The following is a 21,440-nucleotide window of genomic DNA, read 5'->3' on the forward strand; positions in this document are numbered from 1 at the left end:
GTTTCACCATGTTGGTCAGTCTGGTCTTAAACTCCTGACCTTGTGATCCTGCCTATCTCGGCCTCCCAAAGTGCTGGAATTACAGGTGTGAGCCACCACACCCAGTCTCCAGTTAATTTTTATAACCAATAATTTTTATATTGATTACATGCTAAAAGATAGTATTTTGGCTATGTTGAACTAAGCCAAATATAGTTCAAATTAATTTCACTTGTTTCTTTTTACTTTTGAAATGTCATGGCTAGACAGTTTTAAATTACTTATGTGGTTCATATTAAATTCCTTTTTTAAAACATATAAGTAGGCCGGGCACAGTGGCTCATGCCTGTAATCCCAGCACTTTAGAAGGCCGAGGCGGGTGGATCACCTGAGATCAAGAGGACCTGGAAAGCTGAGGTTGCAGTGAGCCGAGATGGCGCCACTGCACTCCAGCCTGGGCAACAGAGCAAGACTCCGTCTCAAAAAAAAAAAAAAAAAAGGCCGGGCGCAGTGCTTCATGCCTGTAATCCCAGCATCTTGGGTCTTCTACACCCGCTCTCATGTTATCTTTACAACTATGGGGTGAAATATAATTATTCTATTTTAACAAAGACAGATTTGAGGCTTAGAAAGGTTAAATTATTTATTCCCGAAATCAATCCTCCTCTTTATTTGAAAAGCTTCTAGAAGACAGGGATCCTGTCTTTTTTTTTTGAGATGGAGTTTTGCTTTTGTTGCCTAGGCTGGAGTGCAACGGCAGGATCTCGGCTTACCGCAACCTCCGCCTCCCAGGCTCAAGCGATTTTCCTGCCTCAGCCTCCTGAGTAGCTGGGATTACAGGCATTCACCACCACGCCCAGCTAATTTTGTATTTTTAGTAGAGATGGGGTTTCTCCATGTTGATCAGGCTGGTCTTGAACTGACCTGAGGTGATCCGCCCACCTCAGTTTCTCAAAGTGCTGGGATTAGGCTTGAGCCACCGCGCCCGGCCTGGGAGCCTTAAACGCTGTTTTTCTTAAGAGCACCTAGCACTGAGCTCTCCACGTGGTAGAGAGCATAGAAAGTTTGTGCTGAAGGAAAGATACGGATTCTCAAGTCAAAGCTCCAAGCGCAAGGCCAAGGAGCTGAAGCACCAGATGGCGCCCACGAGCCCACCCACTCGCGGGTCCCCAGGGCCCAAGCCGGACCTCAGGCCTGGGTGCGGCCTTTTAGCCCCAAGCAGCTGGGCGCCCCAGCAGCACAGGGACGAGGGGGGCCCCCACGTCCTCCGTCCTCCCCGCCCCGCCCCCCCCAGAGCCAGGCCACGCGGAGCTGCCGGGTGCCGAACGACGACTAGACATCCTGTTTTTGGGGCCCGCGGCTCTGCCGGCGCCTCTGCTGATCTTTTCTTTCCCCTGGCTGCTGACGCCAGCTCCTCTTCCCCCGCCCCCGAGTCCCCCCACCCTCCCCAGGGGTCTGGGGCCTTCCCACTGCTGAATCACCACCACCCCGCACTCCCCCGGGGCTCGGGCAGGGGTGGGGACTGCCCCAGCCTCGGCCACCACTCGATCCCTGGGGTTGGCTGAAGGCACCAGGCCCAGGGCGCTTTTCTCAGCATCTTCCCGCGGAGGCTGGTGGGGGCGGAACAGGAGGGAAGAGGACGAACGCTGGAGTAGGGCCTCCGCTGGGGTGGGGTGGCCAGGAGGAGGCGGAGAGACCTGACCTTGGGAGGCCTGACTTGTGGACCATAGGGGTAGTGGGCTGTGTGGGGCAAAGTGGCGAGCCCGGGACTGGGCCGGGGGCGAGGCTGGGGACGGGACAGGGCTTAAAGAAGGGGAGACCGGCCCTCGGACTTCCTGGTCGGGCCCCGCCCCGGCCCGTCCCCGCCCCGCCGGCCCGCCCCCCCAACTTCCTCCGGCCTCCCGCTCTCACTTCCTTCTCGAGCCCGGAGCCGCTGCCGCCGCCCCCAGCTCCCCCGCCTCGGGGAGGGCACCAGGTGAGGCCCGGCTGGGGTTGGCGGTCGGCGGTCAGGGGTCCGGGGGAGGGGAGCCCGGCCGGCCCAGGACTCGGCGCGGGTGCCGGCCCATGAGTTAGTCGGCGGAGGCCGCGGGCGGGAGCTTCTCGGCTCAGTCCAAGTAGGGCGGGCGCGGCCGGGCGGGGCGGGGACGGGGCCACTGCGAGCCGGTTGAGGCTCGGCGAGGGTGGGTTCCCGGCGGTAGTGCCGCCTCTCGGGAGCCGAGAGGAACCCCTGAGGTCGGAGGGTCCCGGGTTCCGAGAGAAGTGTCTCTGAATTGGAAAAGCTCAGAGCTGGGAGATGGAACTCAGGTGGGGTGTCCTCAGAAGTTGGAGGGGTGTTGAGCAGTGCGTGAGGGGAGAGGGCTTCTGGGCTGGAGAAGGCGCGACCTCTGCTCCGGCAGTTGTGGCATTTGTAGGGGTAAGAGGGGGCGGTGTCTGGGGCCTCCGAAGCTCTCTCCGTAAAGATCGATGCTGATCTAGACCCACACTCGGGCTGCAGCCCGAAGGCCCTCTGCATTCAGGAGGACCGGGGTTGGGAAGGGGGGGGGGGCCCGCCGACCCCAGTCGTTCTCTGTATGTCTGTTTTCCTGAGTCCCAGCCTCACCTGGAGCCAAACAGTAGGTATTCAGTGAGCAAACATCTGCTGTTCCTAGCTGACCAGAGCCTGGCCTTGCTTTTTTGGGAGAAACTTGGTCTCCCCCTGTGACTGGAGTTTCGGAAGGACTCTCATTCAGTGGTACTGATAGTCCCTGACAAGTTTTTGTTGTGACTTTTGGGGACGATTGAGAACCATCTCCTAGTTTTCCTCTTCATTCTTAGGCCCTAAATTATATACATGCTCCTATTGTCTTCCTCCACACCTTCTTAGTTTCTACCCACAAATCCGCCATCACTCTCTTCTCATTCCTTTCAGTCTCTTCCTCCAAACATAGTCATACCTAGGCCTTGACCTCTCTTCACCTACCCTGCCCCGTGTTCATCTTGGTCCTCTGCGGCTGGCCCTATCCCATCCCTTCCCTTCCCAGCTCTGGCGCCCACACACATACACCCCCTTGCTTCTTCCATCACCCCTCATTGCTCTTGAACCCTCAGCCTGTCACCCTCTTTCCGTCTCCTTCCCTCCCACCCACTTAGCTCCAGCTTTGGGATCAGGATCTGTTGTAGAAGACTTAGTGAGTTTGAGAGTCTTTTTGAACCTCCCTATCTTTGAGAGGCAGTCTGCAGCCTTCCAGTGATAGAGATGAATTAAAGAGCTGGAAAACCTGTGTGTGTGTGTGTGTGTGTGTGTGTGTCTACATCTTTATCTCTTAGAGACAAAATAACTGCCCTCAGCCTTGAGAGGGCCCAGAGCAAGGGAAGCCAGCATAATGAAGGGAACCTGCAGTGAGTGAGGTTGTGGTTAGGCAGGAGGAAGCAGTCTGTAGCAGTCAGGGTAGGGTGACAGGAGTAAGACTGGTAAGAGAAGCTGTGGGAAATCAAAATCACCCTGACACCTGGTGTTTGACTAAGGGGACAGGCCTGGAACCTGGGAGATAGCCTGAAGTTCCGTGATTGCAGTACCTACTAGTTCCAGCATCACCTGGTGGAAAGAATGGGACCAGCTGGTGTGATGGAAATAAAGGGAGAAGGCAAAGGCAGGATTCTGGGGGGAAGACTATAGCTGGTCTAACTTCAGTCTTAACTGTTTTAGTTTTGAATTAAGCAGGTGAGGCAAAGGTGTCTGCCCCTTCTTTCCTGCTGCCTTCTGGGGCCTGCCCAGGCTGTGTACCCACATGCCCTGGTCTGCATCAAGGCCTTAGTGACCAGGAAGTCCTCTAGAGTTCTACTGACTCCTCTGCCTTCAGGCATCCTTAATATTCCCATCTCACCTAGGACCCTATTCTTTCTCAGGAATTCCTCCCAGATTTAATTTCAGTCCATCCTGGCTATGGAAGCTCTTGTTTCCACTCTAAAGCTCCTTCCTCAAGCTTTTGGGGTGCATGCTGAGGATCTTGCTTCTCTCTACCTCCTCCAGTCATCTGTATTCTTTTCTCTCCACTAGAAAAAAAGAGAAGTAGGCCCGGCACGATGGCTCATGCCTGTAATCCCAGCACTTTGGGAGGCCGTGGCGGGTGGATCACTCGAGGTTGGGAGTTTGAGACCAGCCTGACCAACATGGAGAAATCCTGTCTGTACTAAAAATACAAAATTAGCCGGGCGTGGTGGCACATGCCTGTAATTCCAGCTACTCAGGAGGCTGAGGCAGGAGAATCTCATGAACCTGGGAGGAGGAGGTTGCAGTGAGACGAGATCGCGCCATTTCACTCTAGCCTAGGCAACAAGAGTGAAACTCGATGTCTCAAAAAAAAAAAAAAAAAGGAAAAAAGAGAAGTAGAGGGGAGCAAGTGCTATAGCTAAATTTAAGGGCTCTCCTCGTTCCCCATTCTGTCATCTTCCCATGTCACAGTCGTCCCTCTCCCATGAATTGTTCCTTTTTTCAGTCCTACCCTTCCACCCACCTGTCTTTCCTCCCATTTCTTGAAGGTACAGAAGTTTGGCTTCAGGAAAAAATCCCAGGGACCTACATAAAAAGCCCAGTTCAGGGAAGGAGGTATATACAAGGCACTTTCCCAGCATCACAGCTGGCAAACCAGTACTTATTTTAGTATTCTGCATAACTGAGCAAACCCACAGGGCTCTGATGGTAAATACAAGATGGGTGAGACAGGGATTCTCCCAAGCGAGATCTGGCCCCTTTGGAAGTTTGAGCTAATTGCAGGAAAGGCATCATTGGAAAAAATGTGACCAGGGCAGGAGAGATCTTAATGGGAAAATACTGGAGGGTGAAGGGAGGTGGCAGCTTAAAGCCTAGGAGGCTGCTGCTGAGGTCTTGGCTAAATAAGTATGGTCAAGGTTGTGATGTGAAGAAGGAGGCTCAGGCCCACACTGAAGACTCCTCCCTTTTTTTTTTTTTTTTTTTTGAGACAGAGTCTAGCCCTTTTTCCCAGGCTAGAGTGCAATGGCACGATCTCGGCTCACTGCAACCTCCACCTCCAGGGTTCAAGCAATTCCCCTGCCTCAGCTTCCAAGTAGCTGGGATTACAGGCACGCACCCACCACACCCAGCTAATTTTTGTATTTTTAGTAGAGACGGGGTTTCACCATGTTGGCCAGGATGGTCTCGATCTCCTGACCTCATGATCCACCCACTTTGGCCTCCCAAAGTACTGGGATTATAGGCGTGAGCCACCGCGCCTGGCCAAGACTCCTCCTATATAGTGTAGACCCATTAGCGGTGAGGTCAGTAGGGGTCGGTGAGAAGAGCTAAGGAGGGAAACCAAAGACAAAGCCTGGGCTACCTCCCCAGATCAGACTGGTTTTCCTGTCCAGGGTCCAGCTTCCTCTTTTGTCCTCATCTCATATGGGGGAAGGGCATCTGTCCAGGAGCTAGAGGCCAGAGGAGGAGCTTCTCAGCTAGGGCACTGCCAGAGTGGCTGGTTGTTGAGTAATGTCAGTGCTAAATCATGAATGCACCAGGATAAGCTAGGCATGAGGGCCTGGGAACTTGGAAGCAAAAAAGGCCCAGATATAAGTCAACCGAACCCCTTTGGCTCATTTCCTGAAGGAATAAACTGTGGTAGGGTTGTCCTGAATGAGGTCAAAGATTGGTCCATTCTCAGGCCAGAGTTAGAATCCTCACCTTCTCGAACTTGCATAAAGATGGATGTTAGAAGACCTGGATCCTTGTCCTAGATTTGCTACTAACTCTGTATAATCCTAGTCAGCTTGGTTTCTCTTGGCTCTATTTCAGCATTAAGGAGTTGCATATCAGTACCTCCAAAAGAGACAGTGAACATAATGGCTCTGACTCTTCCTCCTCCAAGAGATTCCTCATAGCAGTGCCCCTCACCCTGGCCCTCGTGTCTTACCAACCTCAATTCGACAGGCCTCAGTAGTCTCTATGTATCTGTCCAGAGATAGAACTGTGGCTCTTTCCCCAAGCAAAAGTATTGTTAGAGGTTGAGAGATAAGAAGTCAGACAGTGTTGGGGATTTTGCCAGGGGTAGTAAGATGGGGGGAGTACCCTGTCTCCTGCTCCAGCTCTGCCTCACTGACAGTGGAAAATAGATGCCGGAGTTTCCTCCCTGATGTTATTTTCCCTTGTGGAAACCCCCTTAGGCCTTGGGCGGGGCCAAAGAGACTGGGCAGCTCTGTGTGTCTCTGGGTATTTTCAGGTGGTGGTGGCAGGATTGGAGGGATGGCACTTCTGTACAACTTCATGTGAAATTTGCAAAGGCAAAGGAAGTGCCACTTCACAGGCCTTTGGTGGGGCCCAGGGACTGCTGAGCTGCTGCTAGGCGTGGAGGAGGAAGCCAGTGTACAGCCTTCCTCTGTGCTGCGTGGTGGGGGAGGGGGCAGCTTCCTTGGCTCCCCCAGCCAGAGCTGTCCTGGTCCTGAGGCTCACCTTTTATGGAACACTTGGGGTGCTGGGACAGTGAGGGAAGAAGGTTGGGAACTAGAACTTAGTGAAAGGGTCCTAGACTGTCCCAGCCTTCCCAGCTACCACTTTCTCATTTCCTAGTGGGTGGCATCAACTCTCCTCTTTCCCTACCTGCTGCAGTGTAGGATCCTCTCCAGAGGCTGAAGGATGGAGAATATTAAGAGGTGGAGAGTCCTTCAGCATGGAGAGATATATATATATATATTTTTAGACAGAGTCTCGCTCTGTTGCCCAGGCTGGAATGCAATGGTGTGATCTCTGCTCACTGCAACCTTTGCCTCCCTGGCCCAAGTGATTCTTTTGCCTCAGCCTCCCAAGTAGCTGGGATTATAGCGCCCACCACCACACCCGGTTAATTTTCGTATTTTTAGTAGAGACGGGGTTTCACTATGTTGACCAGGCTGGTTTTGAACTCCTGATCTCAAGTGATCCTCCCGCCTCGGCCTCCCAAAGTGCTAGGATTACAGGCATTAGCCACCATGCCTGGTGGGTTTTTTTAAAGGCTGGTATCTGGACTCTCTTGGGTTCTTCCCTGCTGATGGGGAGAAAGGGAAGAAAGAGACTCAGCCCTTGGCCTGGTCCCAGCCCCACACTGACCTCATGTCTCCCCCAGCTTCCTTCTCCCAGCCCAGCTGCAACCAGCTGCAGCCCCTTTGAGCCTCTTTATATCACCTCTCCCCTAATCCTCCCTTCAAAAGAAACAAACTTGTAGAGCTTTGGAAGTCTTTCCAACAGTGCCCCTGCCCCTTGCCTTATCTTTGACCAAGGGTCCTTGGATATTCCCAGTCTGTAGCCTGTCAGGACCACTTTTCCTTCCCGTCTTCTTCATGATCTCTGAGCTAGCTCTGCCAGCTTCACCTCTCACCCTTCCAGTTGAAGACAAGACAGTAACGGTATAGCTTATGTGTTTATTACCCCAACTTTGAGGTCTTCAGGGTGAATGAGGAAGAAGTTGGTTACTTTTGTCTTGTGTCTTCTAGTCATAGAGGTTCTTCCTTGTTCCCAGCATCAGAGTCTGTAGCTGATAGGGGAGGAGGGGTATGTCATTCTACAGCTTTTGCTCAGCCCTTCACTGGGCTTCCAGAAATAAACAAGGTCAGACCACCCTCCCCCTGAAGCATCCAATTAGTTCAGCACAATGAACAGTACAGTCAGTGCTGGAAAAGGTAAGGCAGGAGAGGGGGTTGCTGTGATGTCCTGGAGAAGCCGGGTAACAGTACTTGGCCTGAAGGACAGGAAGGATCTGAAGTGGGTGAGTCGCATTCCAGGAAGAAGAACTCCCATATGCAAAGACATGATTGTATCGAGTTCATTCAGATATTTATTGACAGCTACTACATGCTGTGTTCAGCTTAGGGTGCTCAGCAAGGTCCAGTCAACCAGGACCTTGCGCTCTAGACACTCGCAGTCTAATAATGAGATAAGATTCAGATCAGCCTCTCCGTGCCTGAGAGAGAGAGAGAGGGACCAGACTTTGGATAAGATAAGTCACTTCTGACTTGGATAATTTATACTTTCCTGGAGGAGGCAGCATGGTGCATGGCTCCGTATTACTACTTGGTATATTTTAGGGAAGAGAATGTGGAGGCCCCTCTGTAGAGGATCAGGATTGGAATGGCCGGAGATGGATTATAGTTATAATGAGGTTCAGGGAGGGCGGCAGAAAGGAAGTCCCATGTTACGGAGGCAGGTAATAGAAGGCTGCCTCCATGTTAGGGAGGCAGGTTATATAAGTTCCTATCACCTCCACACTTGCATTTTTTTTTTTTTTTTTTTTTTGAGGTGGAGTCTTGCTCTGTTACCCAGGTTGGAGTCCAATGGCGAAATCTCGGCTCACTGCAGCCTCCACTTCCCAGGTTCAAGTGATTCTCCTGCCTAGCCTCCTGAGTAGCTGGGATTACAGGTGTGCGCCATCACGCCCAGCTAATTTTTGTATTTTTAGTAGAGATAGGGTTTCACCATGTTGGTCAGGCTAGTCTTGCACTCCTGACCTTGTGATCCACCTGCCTTGTCCTCCCAAAGTGCTGGGATTACAGGTGTGAGCCACCGTGCTAGGCCTTGCCTATCTCTTAAGAGCCCATTCCTCCCCTCCCCCATTCACAGTTGGGACACTTCCCCTGCTGTAACTGCCACAGAGATCTGGCAATCAGGCTGCTTCCTTTCCCTCCCCTGTTCTGGGCCTGCGTGGGCCACACCCCAAGACCAGACCCCACTGGGTGCAAGTTGGGCTCCAGGGACCCCCTGCCATGAGTTGTACTATAGGCTGTACTCCGTGGCAGAACCAGGTCAAGCTGGTACTGGGAAGAGAGATTTTTGCCTATTCAGGCTTAGCTTTTGCCTGTCATTGCTATCCAATAAGATTCAGCCATGCAGTGTTGTCTGTGAGGGGGTGGGCAGGGAGTGTCTGATACTGGGCTTCAGAGAGGTCTATCCAGATCTCAGTAATGAGGGCCAGTGCAAGCAGACCAAAAGGCCATGGTTGTACAGTCCTGTGTGCCTTGCCTTATACTTAAGAGTTTTTTTGTTATTTAGTCCAGAGAAGCCAAGTCTTCAGTACTGAAGGGGCATCCACAGCTGGGAAACTTACATATGGCTGTTGGAAAAGGAGAATCACACAGAGCCAAAGCAGGGTTAAAAGAGGTGGCCATGGGTGCAGTGGCTCATGCCTGTAATCCCAGCACTTTGGGAGGCCAAGGCAGGTGGATCACTTGAGGCCAGGTGTTTGAGACCAGCCTGGCCAACATGGTGAAACCCTGTCTCTACTAAAAACACAAAAATTAGTTGGGTGTGGTGACACGTGCCTGTAATCCCAGCTACTTGGGAGGCTGAGGCAGAAGAATCACTTGAACCTGGGAGAAGGGAGAGGGAGTGGCAGCAGAGGGAAAAACAAGAGTAAAAGTTCAGAGGCAAGAATGATCCTGGCTTGTTTGCAGAGGACATTGAAAAAATCCCTCTGTAACAGTGAACTGGGAACTCACACTTGTAAAATACCTACATTGTGCACATATTATACATTAATATACTTAGTCCTTGTAGTAACAGTGCTATGTGGTAGGCACCATATGTTGCCGCCGCATTTGAAAGACAAGGAAATTAAAGCTCAGAAAGGCAAATCATCATAAACTCAGGGTCACACAGCTGGTAAGAGGTAGAACTAGGATTCAAACCCAAATCTATATGACTCTGATACCCCTGGCCAGGCACAGTGGCTCATTCCTGTAATCCCAGCACTTTGGGAGGCTGAGGCGGCCAGATCATGAGGTCAAGAGATGGAGACCATCCTGGCCAACATGGTGAAACTGCCACCCCATCTCTACTAACAATACAAAAATTAGCTGGGCATGGTGATGTAGTCCCAGCTACTTGGGAGGCTGAGGCAGGAGAATCACTTGAACCCGGGAGGCAGAGATTGCAATGAGCCAAGATCAGGCCACTGCACTCCAGCCTGGCAACAGATTGAGACTCGCATCTCAAAAAAAAACAAAAAACTCTAAAACCCCTTATCAAATTGTAAAGAACTCTGAATGCCAAGATGAGGGATCAAGCATGATTTGAATTGGGGCTAAAAATCCAGAATAAGTCATTGTAATTTGTCTAATAACATATAGATGTGGCCAGGCATACCGTAATCCCAGCACTTTGGGAAGCCTAGTTGGGAGGATCACTTGAGACCAGGAATTCAAGACCAGCCTGGGCAACATGACAAGAGTCTCTACAAACCAAAAAATAAATTAAAAATACGAAAATTAGCCAGGTGTGGTGGTGCATGCCTGTAGTCCCAGCTACTCAGGAGGCTGAGGTAGGGGGATGCCTTGAGCCTGGGAGGTTGAGGCTCCAGTGAGCTGTGATGGCATCACTGCATTCCAGCCTGGGCAACAGAACAAGACCTTGTCTCCAAGAGAAAAAAACAAAACAGATCTGCAACCATTAATTTACTAAATAACTTTTCTTTTTTTTTTTTTTTTGAGACATGGGGTCTTGCTACGTTGCTCAGGCTGGAGTGCGGTGGCTATTCACAGAGACTACAACCTTGACTAGTGTAGCACACTACAATCCCACATTCCTGGGCTTGGCCTCCCTAGTAGCTGGGGTCGCAGGCGTACCACTGAGCTGGGCTTAATGATTCTTTTGAAAAGCCACCTAGTGAGTAAGTTATTGTTGAACCCCGCTCCAGGTAGGTCACACCTCTGTTTTGGCCTCCTGCAGCACTGATATCCCTTCTTCCTATTTGACACAGTTTAGACTACCTTTAAGCATATACCCTCCTTAAATAGGCTATGGGAACTTATTCAGCCCATTTCAGGCCAAAGGATTTCAGATAGAAGGGTTGTTTTGGGAGAGAGGATAAAGGTCTGAACTAGACCTGAGTAGGGAGAACTGGGCTGATGCCATCACAGACACAGGCATAGTCAGTGCTTCCTGCCTTCTGGGATGAAAGGCTTTGCTCCCGTCACCTCCTATGTGCACAACACTTCAGTTTACAAAGCGTCTTCATTCCCATGGTCAGGATCCTTGATGCTGCCCATGAGGCTGGGAGGGCTGCTATTAATAATTCTACTGTATGGATGAAGAAACGGAGGCTCCAGAAAGAGCAGTAACTTACCTGATCAAGATCACACAGTTAGCTGGTAGGGGGTACCTTGAAGACTGTGATATACTGAGGAAAACACAGGACTTTGGGTCACAAAACTGGGTTTGTGTTCTGGCTCCCATACTAACTAGCTGTGTGAATGCTGTTACTTTAGCTGCTCTGAGTTTGTTTCCTTATCTGTAAAATAGGAATAGTACTAACAGGTTGTTTGTTATAAAGGTCAAATGATATAATGTGATCTGTAAAGGCTTATACCTTATGAGGGCTTTTCTATCAAGGGTCAAGGTCAGCAGATAAACTCAAGACATCAGAGTCAGGTATCCAGTACTTTTGGCCCTATAACACTGCCTTTGCTCTGTTTGTTTCTGGACACTACCATACTCATAATCCTTTTCCGGTGTCAGTCCCTGTTCCCCTGCCAGCCCGGAAGCTACCCTGTCCCTCCCCTCTCCTTTGAGAGCTGATTTACTGATTGCTAGTTGATAACCACCTCCTTAGAAAGCTGTACTTTGTCTCTTGGGCTTTATGACAGCCAGCCAGAGTTCCCTCCTTGCCTTCCTGCCTGGGCCAGCCCTGTGCTGGGCTTTTCAGTCTTACTGTCAACACCCACTCCCCTGTTCTGTGTGTAACTGAAGATTACAGGCCCAGGAGTTCTGCTTTGAATGTCAGGGCTTCCCACGTAACGCATTGGGAACAAATAATGGCACATGGCTCCAAGGACCTTTAAGTCTTAGTTCATCTACCTAGTGCCCTCATAAGAAGCCTTTTAATCTCTCATTCCTGCATAGGAGAACTGAGGCCCATCTAGCGTAAATGCCTCACACTTGGTTGTATTGAGTCAGCAGAGCTGGGGTTAGAATTTAGGTCTCTCAGTTTCCACTCCGAGATCTCCTTTCGACTCTTCACTGGCCTAGAGGGTCCTTATGCCCTTCCCTGACCCACTCTCTGAGGGTCTCTGAGTGTCCTGAGGTTGCATGCACACGTGTGCGTGTGTACACATACACTCTCTTATTCATGCAAATAAGATGGTAATATTTTTTAATGTGAACCAGAGATGCAGCTTCATAGAGTGAAACCATTTCTCTCCCAGCTGATTCCAAGGAAAGGGAGCTGGGACCAAGTCCTGGGTTCTTTGCAGCCCCTATACCCGAGTTTCTTTTTTTTTTTTTTTTTTGAGACGGAGTCTCGCAGTGTCACCCGGGCTGGAGTGCAATGGTGTGATCTTGGCTCACTGCAACCTCCGCCTCCCAGGTTCAAACAGTTCTCCTGCCTCAGCCTCCTAAGTAGCTAGGATTACAGGTGTGTGCCACCACACCCAGCTAATTTTTTGTATTTTTAGTAGAGACGGGGTTTCACTATGTTGGCCAGGCTGGTCTCAAACTTCTGACCTCGTGATCTGCCTGGCTCTGCCTCCCAAAGTGCTGGGATTACAGGTATGAGCCATGGCCCACACCACAGAAGTTTCTTTTCCACTTCCCAGTGGGGATTTTCTCCTCCACTTGTCATTGATTTTTGAGGCTTCTGAACCAGTGGTGAGAGCTCAGACTCGGGGGTAAGGGGTTCCCAGACCAGGGTGCAGCCTTGCAGTATAGCAAGTGAAATGGAGAAAATGGGCTAGTGATAATGGTGCTTGGGTGGAGCCAGGGATAAGAGATACTCAGAGATTTGGTTTAAAACAGAGCTACCCCCTCTAAGGGAACAGGCTCTGGTTGTGAGAGATAGTCAGGGAAAGGAAGTCACATACTGGTAAGAAAGAGTCCCCCATGGCCAAGAGGAAGTAGCTGATGAGAGGAGGACCCTTGCCATAGCAGTGTAAATAATCACAGGGTTTCTGGAAGCTCTGTTCTATTTCAGAACTCAGAAAAGCAGTTCCTCACCCCAAGGCCCTATGACCTACAGTGGTGACCAGGTTGTTCGCTGAAGCTGGGACTCCTTATACTTACCCCACTAATAAATACAGCAGCCCATTTATTGGGCACTTCGTGTGTGCAATACTTCATACTGGACACCTTTTTTTTTTTTCCCCCACATCAAATGGAAAGTGAACTGGACACCTTCTATACATTATTAACTCTTTTTTTTTTTTTTTTGAGACGGAGTTTCACTCGTTACCCAGGCTGGAGTGCAATGGCACAATCTCGGCTCACCACAACCTCCGCCTCCTGGGTTCAGGCAATTCTCCTGCCTCAGCCTCCTGAGTAGCTGGGATTACAGGCACGTACCACCGTGCCCAGTTAATTTTTTGTATTTTTAGTAGAGACGGGGTTTCACCATGTTGACCAGGATGGTCTCAATCTCTTGACCTCGTGATCCACCCGCCTCGGCCTCCCAAAGTGCTGGGATTACAGGCGTGAGCCACCGCGCCCGGCCCTCATTATTAACTCTTACTTGTTTTTTGAGACAGGGTCTTGCTCTGTTGCACAGGCTGGAGTGCAATGGTGCAATCATAGCCCACTGCACCCTTGACCTCCCTGGGATCAGATGATGCTCCCACCTCAGCCTCCAGAGTAGCTGGGACTACAGGCATGTACCACCATCACCTGGTAATTTTTTCATTTTTTGTGGAGTCAGGGTTTTGCCATGTTGCCCAGGCTAGTCTCAAACTCCTGGACTCAAGCGATCCACCTGCCTCGCTCTCCCAAAGTGCTAGGATGACAGGTATGAGCCACTGTGCCTGGCCTTATTTTGTATTCTGAGCAATTTTAATGCAATAGGCAAGATTATCCCCATATTACAGATGAGAAAATTGAGGCTCAGGGAACTTAAATATATTGCCAAGATCACATATAACTAGTTGGTGGAGCTGTGATTAGAATCCCTGCCAGTCTTACTCTAGCATCTGTGTGTTTTTTTTTTTGAGACGGAGTCTCACTCTGTCACCCAGGCTGGAGTGCAATGGCGTGATCTTGGCTCACTGCAACCTCCACCTCCCAGGTTAGTAGCTGGGATTACAGGTGGCCATCACCACACCCGTCTAATTTTTTGCGTTGTTAGTAGAGATGGGGTTTCACCATGTTGGCCAGGCTGGTCTCAAACTCCTGACCTCATAATCCACCCACCTTGGCCTCCCAAAGTGCTGGTTTTACAGGCGTGAGCCACCACACCCGGCCGCATCTATGTTCTTAATGATGGTATTTTCTACCCAAGAGTCTAGAAGCCTCTAAAATCTTTCAGAGGCACATGCCAGGTCTCAGGAAATGGACAGAAGATTGAGGGAAAAGTCAAGTTTTTGTCTTATTCTTCACTTCATCCATCCTAGTTGGGCTTGAAAGATTTGCTCCACGCCACCAAGGACCTTGAGAGAAGATACTAACATCTGGGAGCCTCAGCCTCTACCTCATTCATTATAACATACCCAGATCCTAGTCTAAACTGAATCTCCAGTATTCCCCTGCATTGAATTGGCAACCTGAGTGTGTGTGGCCAGATAGGGTTTTTAGTACTTATATGAATGATGGCATGACCAGCCTGACCAACACGGAGAAACCCCGTCTCTACTAAAAATAATCACGTCTCTACTGGGCCTGGTGGCACATGCGTGTAATCCCAGCTACTCAGGAGACTGAGGCAGGAGAATCACTTAAACCTGGGAGGCGGAGGTTGCAGTGAGCCGAGATTGCACCATTGCACTCCAGCCTGCGAAACAAGAGCAAAACTCCATCTCAAAAAAGAAAAAAAAAAAAAAAAGAATGATGGGATGTCCGGGTATGGAGGCTCACTCCTGTAATCCCAGCACTTTGGGAGGCCGAGGCAGGTGGATAACCTGAGGTCAGGAGTTTGAGATCAGCCTGGCTAACATGGCGAAACTCCATCTCTACTAAAAATATAAAAATTAGTTGGATGCAGTGGCGTGTGTCTGTAGTCCCAGCCACTTGGGAGGCTAAGGCAGAAGAATCACTTGATCCTGAGAGGCAGAGGTTGCAGTGAGCTGAGATCGTGCCACTGCACTCCAGCCTAGGTGACAGAATGAGACTCTGTCTCAAAAAAAAAAAAAATTTTTTTCTGGTGATTTCCCCACTGCCAGAATACCCAGGATTGGGATAGGGCAGCTCTCTAAAGAATTAAGCCCTTACTCAGCACGTTTCTTACTGTGCCTTTTGGTTTGTACTCAGTAGCCAAGATACCAGGTTTGGAGAGGGCAGGGTGGACCCTGAGTTGAGAGAGGTTCTACCCATGGCTGCATTACAGAGTGACCTGGGACAGCTGTCCTGTGTCAGAATCCCTTTTCAGTTTCCTGGTGGGAAGGGTCCATATTTAATAAAGGATCTAGTAGATCCCTAAATTTGTGCGCACTCCTTTTGTGTCTGTATAGCCTGGAAAAAAAATAGCTAATCCTTATGGACGAGGCACTGTTTTAAATGCTTTACATGTATTGTATAATCCTAACAATGACCCAATGAGGTAGATACTATTTTATCCTCATTTTGCTGGTGAGAAAATTTAGGCATAGAGAATTAAGCAATTTGTTCAGGGTTACACAGCTAGGAAATCGCAAAACCAGGATTTGACCTTAGTTTGTCTGGTGCCAGAGCTTATGTGCTTTCTACCACATTATTCTGCATCTTGCTCGGTCTCAGGGCCTTTCATTGTGGGTTTTGTTTGTTTTTTTTGTGAGACGAAGTTTTGCTCGTTACCCAGGCTGGAGTATAATGGCGCGATCTCAGCTCACCACAACCTCTGCCTCCTGGATTTAAGCAGTTCTCCTGCCTCAGCCTCCCGAGTAGCTGATTACAGGCGTGCACCACCACACCTGGCTGATTTTGTATTTGTAGTAGAGATGGGGTTTCTCCATGTTGGTCAGGCTGGTCTCGAACTCCCGACCTCAGGTGATTTCCCCCCCTCCCCATGCCCCGTCTCAGCTTCCCAAAGTGCTGGGATTACAGGTGTGAGCCACCATGCCTGGCTCATTGTGTATCTTTCTGATGACTGTCTTGATGGGACTTTGGGATAGTGTCAGGTTAAGGGAACAGGAGCTGGTTTCCCTTTGTGTGCCCGCATCCTTTCTTCATGATAAGTAGAGCCCCCCCCTAACCAAGACTGTCCCCTTTCATCTGTCTACAGGTCACTGCAGCCAGAGGGGTCCAGAAGAGAGAGGAGGCACTGCCTCCACTACAGCAACTGCACCCACGATGCAGAGTATCAAGTGTGTGGTGGTGGGTGATGGGGCTGTGGGCAAGACATGCCTGCTCATCTGCTACACAACTAATGCTTTCCCCAAAGAGTACATCCCCACCGTGTTCGACAATTATAGTGCTCAGAGCGCAGTTGACGGGCGCACAGTGAACCTGAACCTGTGGGACACTGCGGGCCAGGAGGAGTATGACCGCCTCCGTACGCTCTCCTACCCTCAGACCAATGTCTTCGTCATCTGTTTCTCCATTGCCAGTCCGCCCTCCTATGAGAACGTGCGGCACAAGTGGCATCCAGAGGTGTGCCACCACTGCCCTGATGTGCCCATCCTGCTGGTGGGCACCAAGAAGGACCTGAGAGCCCAGCCTGACACCCTACGGCGCCTCAAGGAGCAGGGCCAGGCGCCCATCACACCGCAGCAGGGCCAGGCACTGGCCAAGCAGATCCACGCCGTGCGCTACCTCGAATGCTCGGCCCTGCAGCAGGATGGTGTCAAGGAAGTGTTTGCTGAGGCTGTCCGGGCTGTGCTCAACCCCACACCGATCAAGCGTGGGCGGTCCTGCGTCCTCTTGTGACCCTGGCACTCGGCTTGGAGGCTGCCCCTGCCCTCCCCCCACCAGTTGTGCCTTGGCGCCTTGTCTGCCCCAGCTGTGCCTTAAGGACTAATTCTGGCACCCCTTTCCAGGGGGCTCACTGAATGCCTTTTTCTCTGAGTGCCTTTCTCTCCTTAAAGAGGCCTGCAGAGAAAGGGGCTTTGGGCTCTGCCCGCCTCTGCTTGGGAATACCGGGTATTCTCACGAGCTCACCCAAGCCAGGGTTGGAGCCCTCCCCAAGAGGCCAACCCAGTGCCCCATCGCCTGTTTTCCGCTACTGACCAGTTCATCCAGCTTTCCACACAGTTGTTGCTGCCTATTGTGGTGCCTCCTCAGGTTAGGGGCTCTCAGCCATCTCTAACCTCTGCCCTCGCTGCTCTTGGAATTCTACCCCCAAGATGCTCTCTGCCTTCTCCGAGGAGGGAGCCACAGAATCCTGAGGTGAATGTGCCCTAACCTGTACCTCTGTGCCCAGGCCTTATGCATTTGCTGACTGACTCAGCCCCTGAGCTTCTGGGGGCCTTTCCTACCCCCATCAGCATCAATAAAACCTCCTGTCTCCAGTGGCCCCGGCTCCTCCCTGTGTGCTGGGCATTAGGGGACAGGCATGGGCTAGGGCTCCCCAGAGACTGGGAGCCTTTTGTTTCTTCTAGTAGACAATAGGCTTTATTGTGCTCCCCTCACCCCCTAATTTCTCTAACAAAGCTCTAGGCTCCCCTCACCCCCCAATTTCCCTAACAAAGCTCTAGACTCCCAGAGGGGCAGCCTTGCTCTGGTGCCTAGTCACAGATGCTGTAGTGGACTTGGACACAAAACTTGAGGAAAGACTTCTTAATCTTAGGGCTCAGAAAGTGAGAGGTTGAGAGCCATTAGCCTAACGGCTGATGCTCTTACAGTCATGCATCTGAGAGCTATATCTCACATCCCCAAGAAGACAGAGCTTTAACAAGAGTTGGGGTTTGAACTCAGGTCTCTGCCTAACTGAAGACTTCCAGGTATCCTAGCTTCCAGGCCTGGAATCATTACAGATAGATAGCTCAGTCACTCCTGGACACCAAAACAGACACTTAGACCAGCCTTAGGAGACTCCAGACCTAAGGGGGTGCTGCTAGGAATCATGCCCTGCTGTGGACTTTCCATCGTTGAGCCTGTTCTCTCTGTTAACTATCAAACAAGATGAGCCCCAAGACTAGCAAGCCTAGGCAACTGTTGGCCAAAAAATAAAATAAAAAATTTATTTTCCTTTAAAATGCACAACCAAAACTTAGGGTTTGGAGCAGTAGGGAAGACAGAAGATACCAGGGAGCCCATTTTAGGGTAAGGATCTGCATCTGACTCCTCTATGCCATACCTTTCAAAGGAGGGAAGGGATCTCTAAGCCAGAACTTTCAGAAGAGAAGAAAATACATGCTGTGCTGGTGCTTTTTCTGTAGCAGGTCATCCTTTAGGTACACACCACCACCTCCACCCAATGACATCAGAACCACAGAGTCGTATTGGAAATCATGCAGCCCACCCATCCCGCATCAGACACATGGACATGCTGATGCTTAGATAGGGAAGGGTACATACCAAATCAAAAAGTGAAGTCAGGACTAGAACACCTGAGCAGCTTTAGCAGGGACTGTGGCCACAGGCCTGGATGTGCACAGATCATGAAATATATTAGTCATGTGAATGACCCAGTGGAGAGAAATGGCTGTGGTTGTCAGGGAGCAGCCACTGCTCAGGGGCTCCTGACCTTAGTGAAAGGTAGCTATGTAAAGGCCAGATACTGGATGGTGGTCATGAACCTCAGGATTTTTTTAGCACCAAATGTTGGAGCTCTCTGCCAGCTCAGCTCAGCTTCTTGGGGCCTCTCAGGTAAAGGTGATGTTGCTTGAGGACCCCTATGCCCATATGAGGGGTGGAGAGAAGCCAGCAGCACTGGGGTGAGCCTTGGCCTATGCCCTTCTTACCCTTCCCTCATCTTCAGTAAGGCCAAGAGAGGATGTGGGGTGGAGAAGGCCAGAATGGTATCTTGTTTCTTGTTTCTGGGCAGTGGGCTGCCTCCCAAGCAGGGCTGAAGGGTTCAGAATCGCTTTTCCTCAGGCTGAGAGGTTATGAGCAGCTCCTTATTTCCGAAGTCCCACCAGGCCGTCATGTGGAATGCCATGTTGGTTAGGACAACAGTGTACTCCAGGATGGCAAAGATGGTGTACACTGTTGTGAGGACACAAGGAACAGGGCATGGTGAACTTTCTGTTACCCCCTCAGGGGCCTCTTGATAAATCACACCACCATTAGTCTGCCACTGGCAACACAATGGCAGCCAGTCACCAAGACCACTGCCCATTATCGAAAACATCACTGCTGCCCCATAGCCAGTCATGACTACTTATGGATTCTATCCTGGCCTCACCTCCAGCCTCACAGTACATGTTGTGCCGAAAGTAGACAGCCAGCGCCGAGAAGAAGGAGATGAAGTTGATGATGAAGAGCCGCTGTTTCCAGCTGTAGGACTTGCGATCCTAGGGAATCGGCTGTTTGATCACTCTGCAGTTTGCTGGGTATGAGGGTGTAGGCTCCCCTCCTAGCCCTAGCTCCTAAGGGCTGGGCCTTATCTCCCTTGGCTCCCACTAGCGGTCATGGAAGGGAGCACAGGCAGGGGCAGCCAGAATGACAAACAAGTTCACGATCCTGCCTCTGGGGCAGTGAAGGGCCAGGGAGCAGTGGTACTTTTGCCCCTCCCACTTCAGGGGGATGAAGTATGAAAGTTACATGGAGTCACCCACCAACCCAACCTCCAAATACTGTGGGGGAAAAGAAACACATGGACATGGGTGGGGTGCTGGAATTATGACAGACCACAGTCCCCAGACACTGTTCCTAACTCACTGCTGCCTAGATGCAACTCCTTATACCCCCATTTGCAGCCTCCATAGCTTCTATTCAGTCTCCCACACTACCCAAACACAGTGCTACAGTCCTAGATTCTGACCAACCACCCTCGGTTTGTCCCCAAGCCCCAGCCCAAACCCCAACACCCCTTTGCCAGGGTTCCCATTAGAACTCAGTTCCCACCTCACCATTACCCGGATCCTGAGGACAGATGTCCTTGATCTTCTTCTGGGCTGCTTGGAGCCCCGCTAGGGATAGACCGTACCTCCTGACTTACTGTGTGCTTCTTGGTCAGCCGCCAGAGAATGCAGGTGAGGAGCATGTGCCCGAGGGATGAGGCGATGAACACAATGAAAGCATTTTCGTGGATGGCTAGAGGGAAAGAGGATTGGGAGCTGCATTGCAGGGAGTGCCCACCCCACTAAGCAGGAAAGTCCCTATCGCAGGAAGTGCCCACACCACTAAGTAGGAAGGTCTGAATGTGGGAGGGGCAGGCCCGTTCCCTCAGGGAACCCTTCCCCACTCCTCCCTCATCCAGGCACCCACTGAAGTCCTCAGAGGAGGAGACGTAAGTGAGCACTAGCAACGCGAGGTTCTCCACGACATTGAGGCCGAAGTTGATGCGGCAGAGTGGGCGGTAGCAGGAACACGGGGAGGCGCAGCTGAGGTAGTGGTTCCAGTAGGCGAAGGCCACCAAGAAGCGAGGTGCTGAGTGCAGGCCGATGCAGAAACGCCACACGTAGCGCTGGGGCACCTCCCCGCCGATGGCTGAGCTCACCGAGGGCAGGTAATTGGGCACCTAGAGAGTTATGACCTGTCTGGGCATCTACCTCTGCCAGCCCCTGCCACGTGGAGAACCTTCTCTCCATCTACAAGATCACTCTGGCCTCAGAAGGCTCTGCTCCAGCCCCTCCCCTTCCAGGAAGTCCTCCTTCAGGTGTCCCCACACCTCTCCCAAGAGACCTCTCTGTCCAGGTCCTGGGCTCAATATGCTTGATTCTCATTCCCCAGCTAGCCTGGGATTTGTGCAGGGGCATGGTGGGACCTTCTCCTTCTCTCCTGCAGACTGGACCCTGTCTGTGTTTGGTCAGTGTGTAGATGGGTTCAGATGCTCCCTACACCCTTAGCTCAGAGCTGTGCCGCCGAGCTAAGACGCTGGGTGAGTTCCAAGACCTCAGATTTAGTCCAGAGGACAGAAATGAGTCACAGAACATCTGAGCTTCCTTACAATAGTGCTGGATTCATTGCTCAGCTGAGATGTTCTTCACTCTGCTCCCAGCGCCACTCATCCCTCTAGGCAGGTGTACCAAGGTGGTAGAATGGCAACCCTGCTCTGATCATGATTAAGAAAGTGGGTGTACCAGGCACGATGGCTCACACCTGTAATCCCAAGACTTCGGGAGGCGAAGGTGGGTGGATCACCTGAGGTCAGGAGTTCAAGACCAACCTGGCCAACATGGTGAAACCCCATCTCTACTACTAAAAAAAAAAAAAACTAGCCAGGCGTGGTGGTCAGCACCTGTCATCCCAGCTATTCAGGAGACTAAGGCAGGAGAATCGCTTGAACCTGGGAGGTGGAGGTTCCAGTAAGCCGAGATCACACCACTGCACTCTAGCCTTGGCAACAGAGCTAACAGAGTGAGACTCCATCTCAAAAAAGAAAAAAAAGAATGAAAAAAGAAAGTAGGTGCTCCTAACCTGGTGTAGTCTAAGGGAATGATCATATTCTTGTGCATCTCCACCATCCATCTTTCTCAATGCCTGGAACTCCTACTGAAGCCTCACTCCTTAA

The 21,440-nt window shown here is 51.0% G+C and overlaps 2 protein-coding genes across 12 annotated transcripts in view; one reads left to right on the plus strand and one right to left on the minus strand.

The window, feature by feature from the left end:
- The first annotated feature begins 1,888 nt into the window (after window positions 1-1,888).
- RHOG (ras homolog family member G) lies at window positions 1,889-17,334 on the plus strand. Of its 3 annotated transcripts, none has more exons than XM_012456847.2 (2): window positions 1,889-1,954; window positions 16,107-17,334. In XM_012456847.2, the coding sequence occupies exon 2, from the start codon at window positions 16,175-16,177 to the stop codon at window positions 16,748-16,750; it is 576 nt and encodes a 191-aa protein (XP_012312270.1). In that variant the 5' UTR covers window positions 1,889-1,954; window positions 16,107-16,174; the 3' UTR covers window positions 16,751-17,334. The 3 variants fall into 3 exon arrangements, with proteins under 3 accessions (XP_012312270.1, XP_021530778.1, XP_012312271.1); XM_021675103.2 differs by lacking the exon at window positions 1,889-1,954 and adding an exon at window positions 2,049-2,093; XM_012456848.3 differs by lacking the exon at window positions 1,889-1,954 and adding an exon at window positions 2,189-2,283.
- A 643-nt stretch (window positions 17,335-17,977) lies between these two features.
- PGAP2 (post-GPI attachment to proteins 2) overlaps window positions 17,978-21,440 on the minus strand; it is a 28,623-nt gene continuing 25,160 nt past the window's right edge. For 8 of the 9 annotated variants that reach the window (XM_012456842.3, XM_064365241.1, XM_012456839.3 and 5 more), the window contains 4 exons: window positions 20,195-20,447; window positions 19,914-20,020; window positions 19,170-19,278; window positions 17,978-18,970 (listed from right to left, as the gene is read on the minus strand). In XM_012456842.3, the coding sequence (XP_012312265.1) occupies window positions 18,840-18,970; window positions 19,170-19,278; window positions 19,914-20,020; window positions 20,195-20,447 (600 nt within the window). In that variant the 3' untranslated portion in view covers window positions 17,978-18,839. The remainder of the gene's footprint in view (window positions 18,971-19,169; window positions 19,279-19,913; window positions 20,021-20,194; window positions 20,448-21,440) is intronic. The other variant, XM_064365244.1, reaches the window with a different exon arrangement.

This window comes from Aotus nancymaae, unplaced genomic scaffold (genome assembly GCF_030222135.1).
Source record: "Aotus nancymaae isolate 86718 unplaced genomic scaffold, 86718_ANA_hifiasm-v0.15.2.pri h1tg000059l, whole genome shotgun sequence".
Classification (NCBI taxonomy): domain Eukaryota; kingdom Metazoa; phylum Chordata; class Mammalia; order Primates; family Aotidae; genus Aotus; species Aotus nancymaae.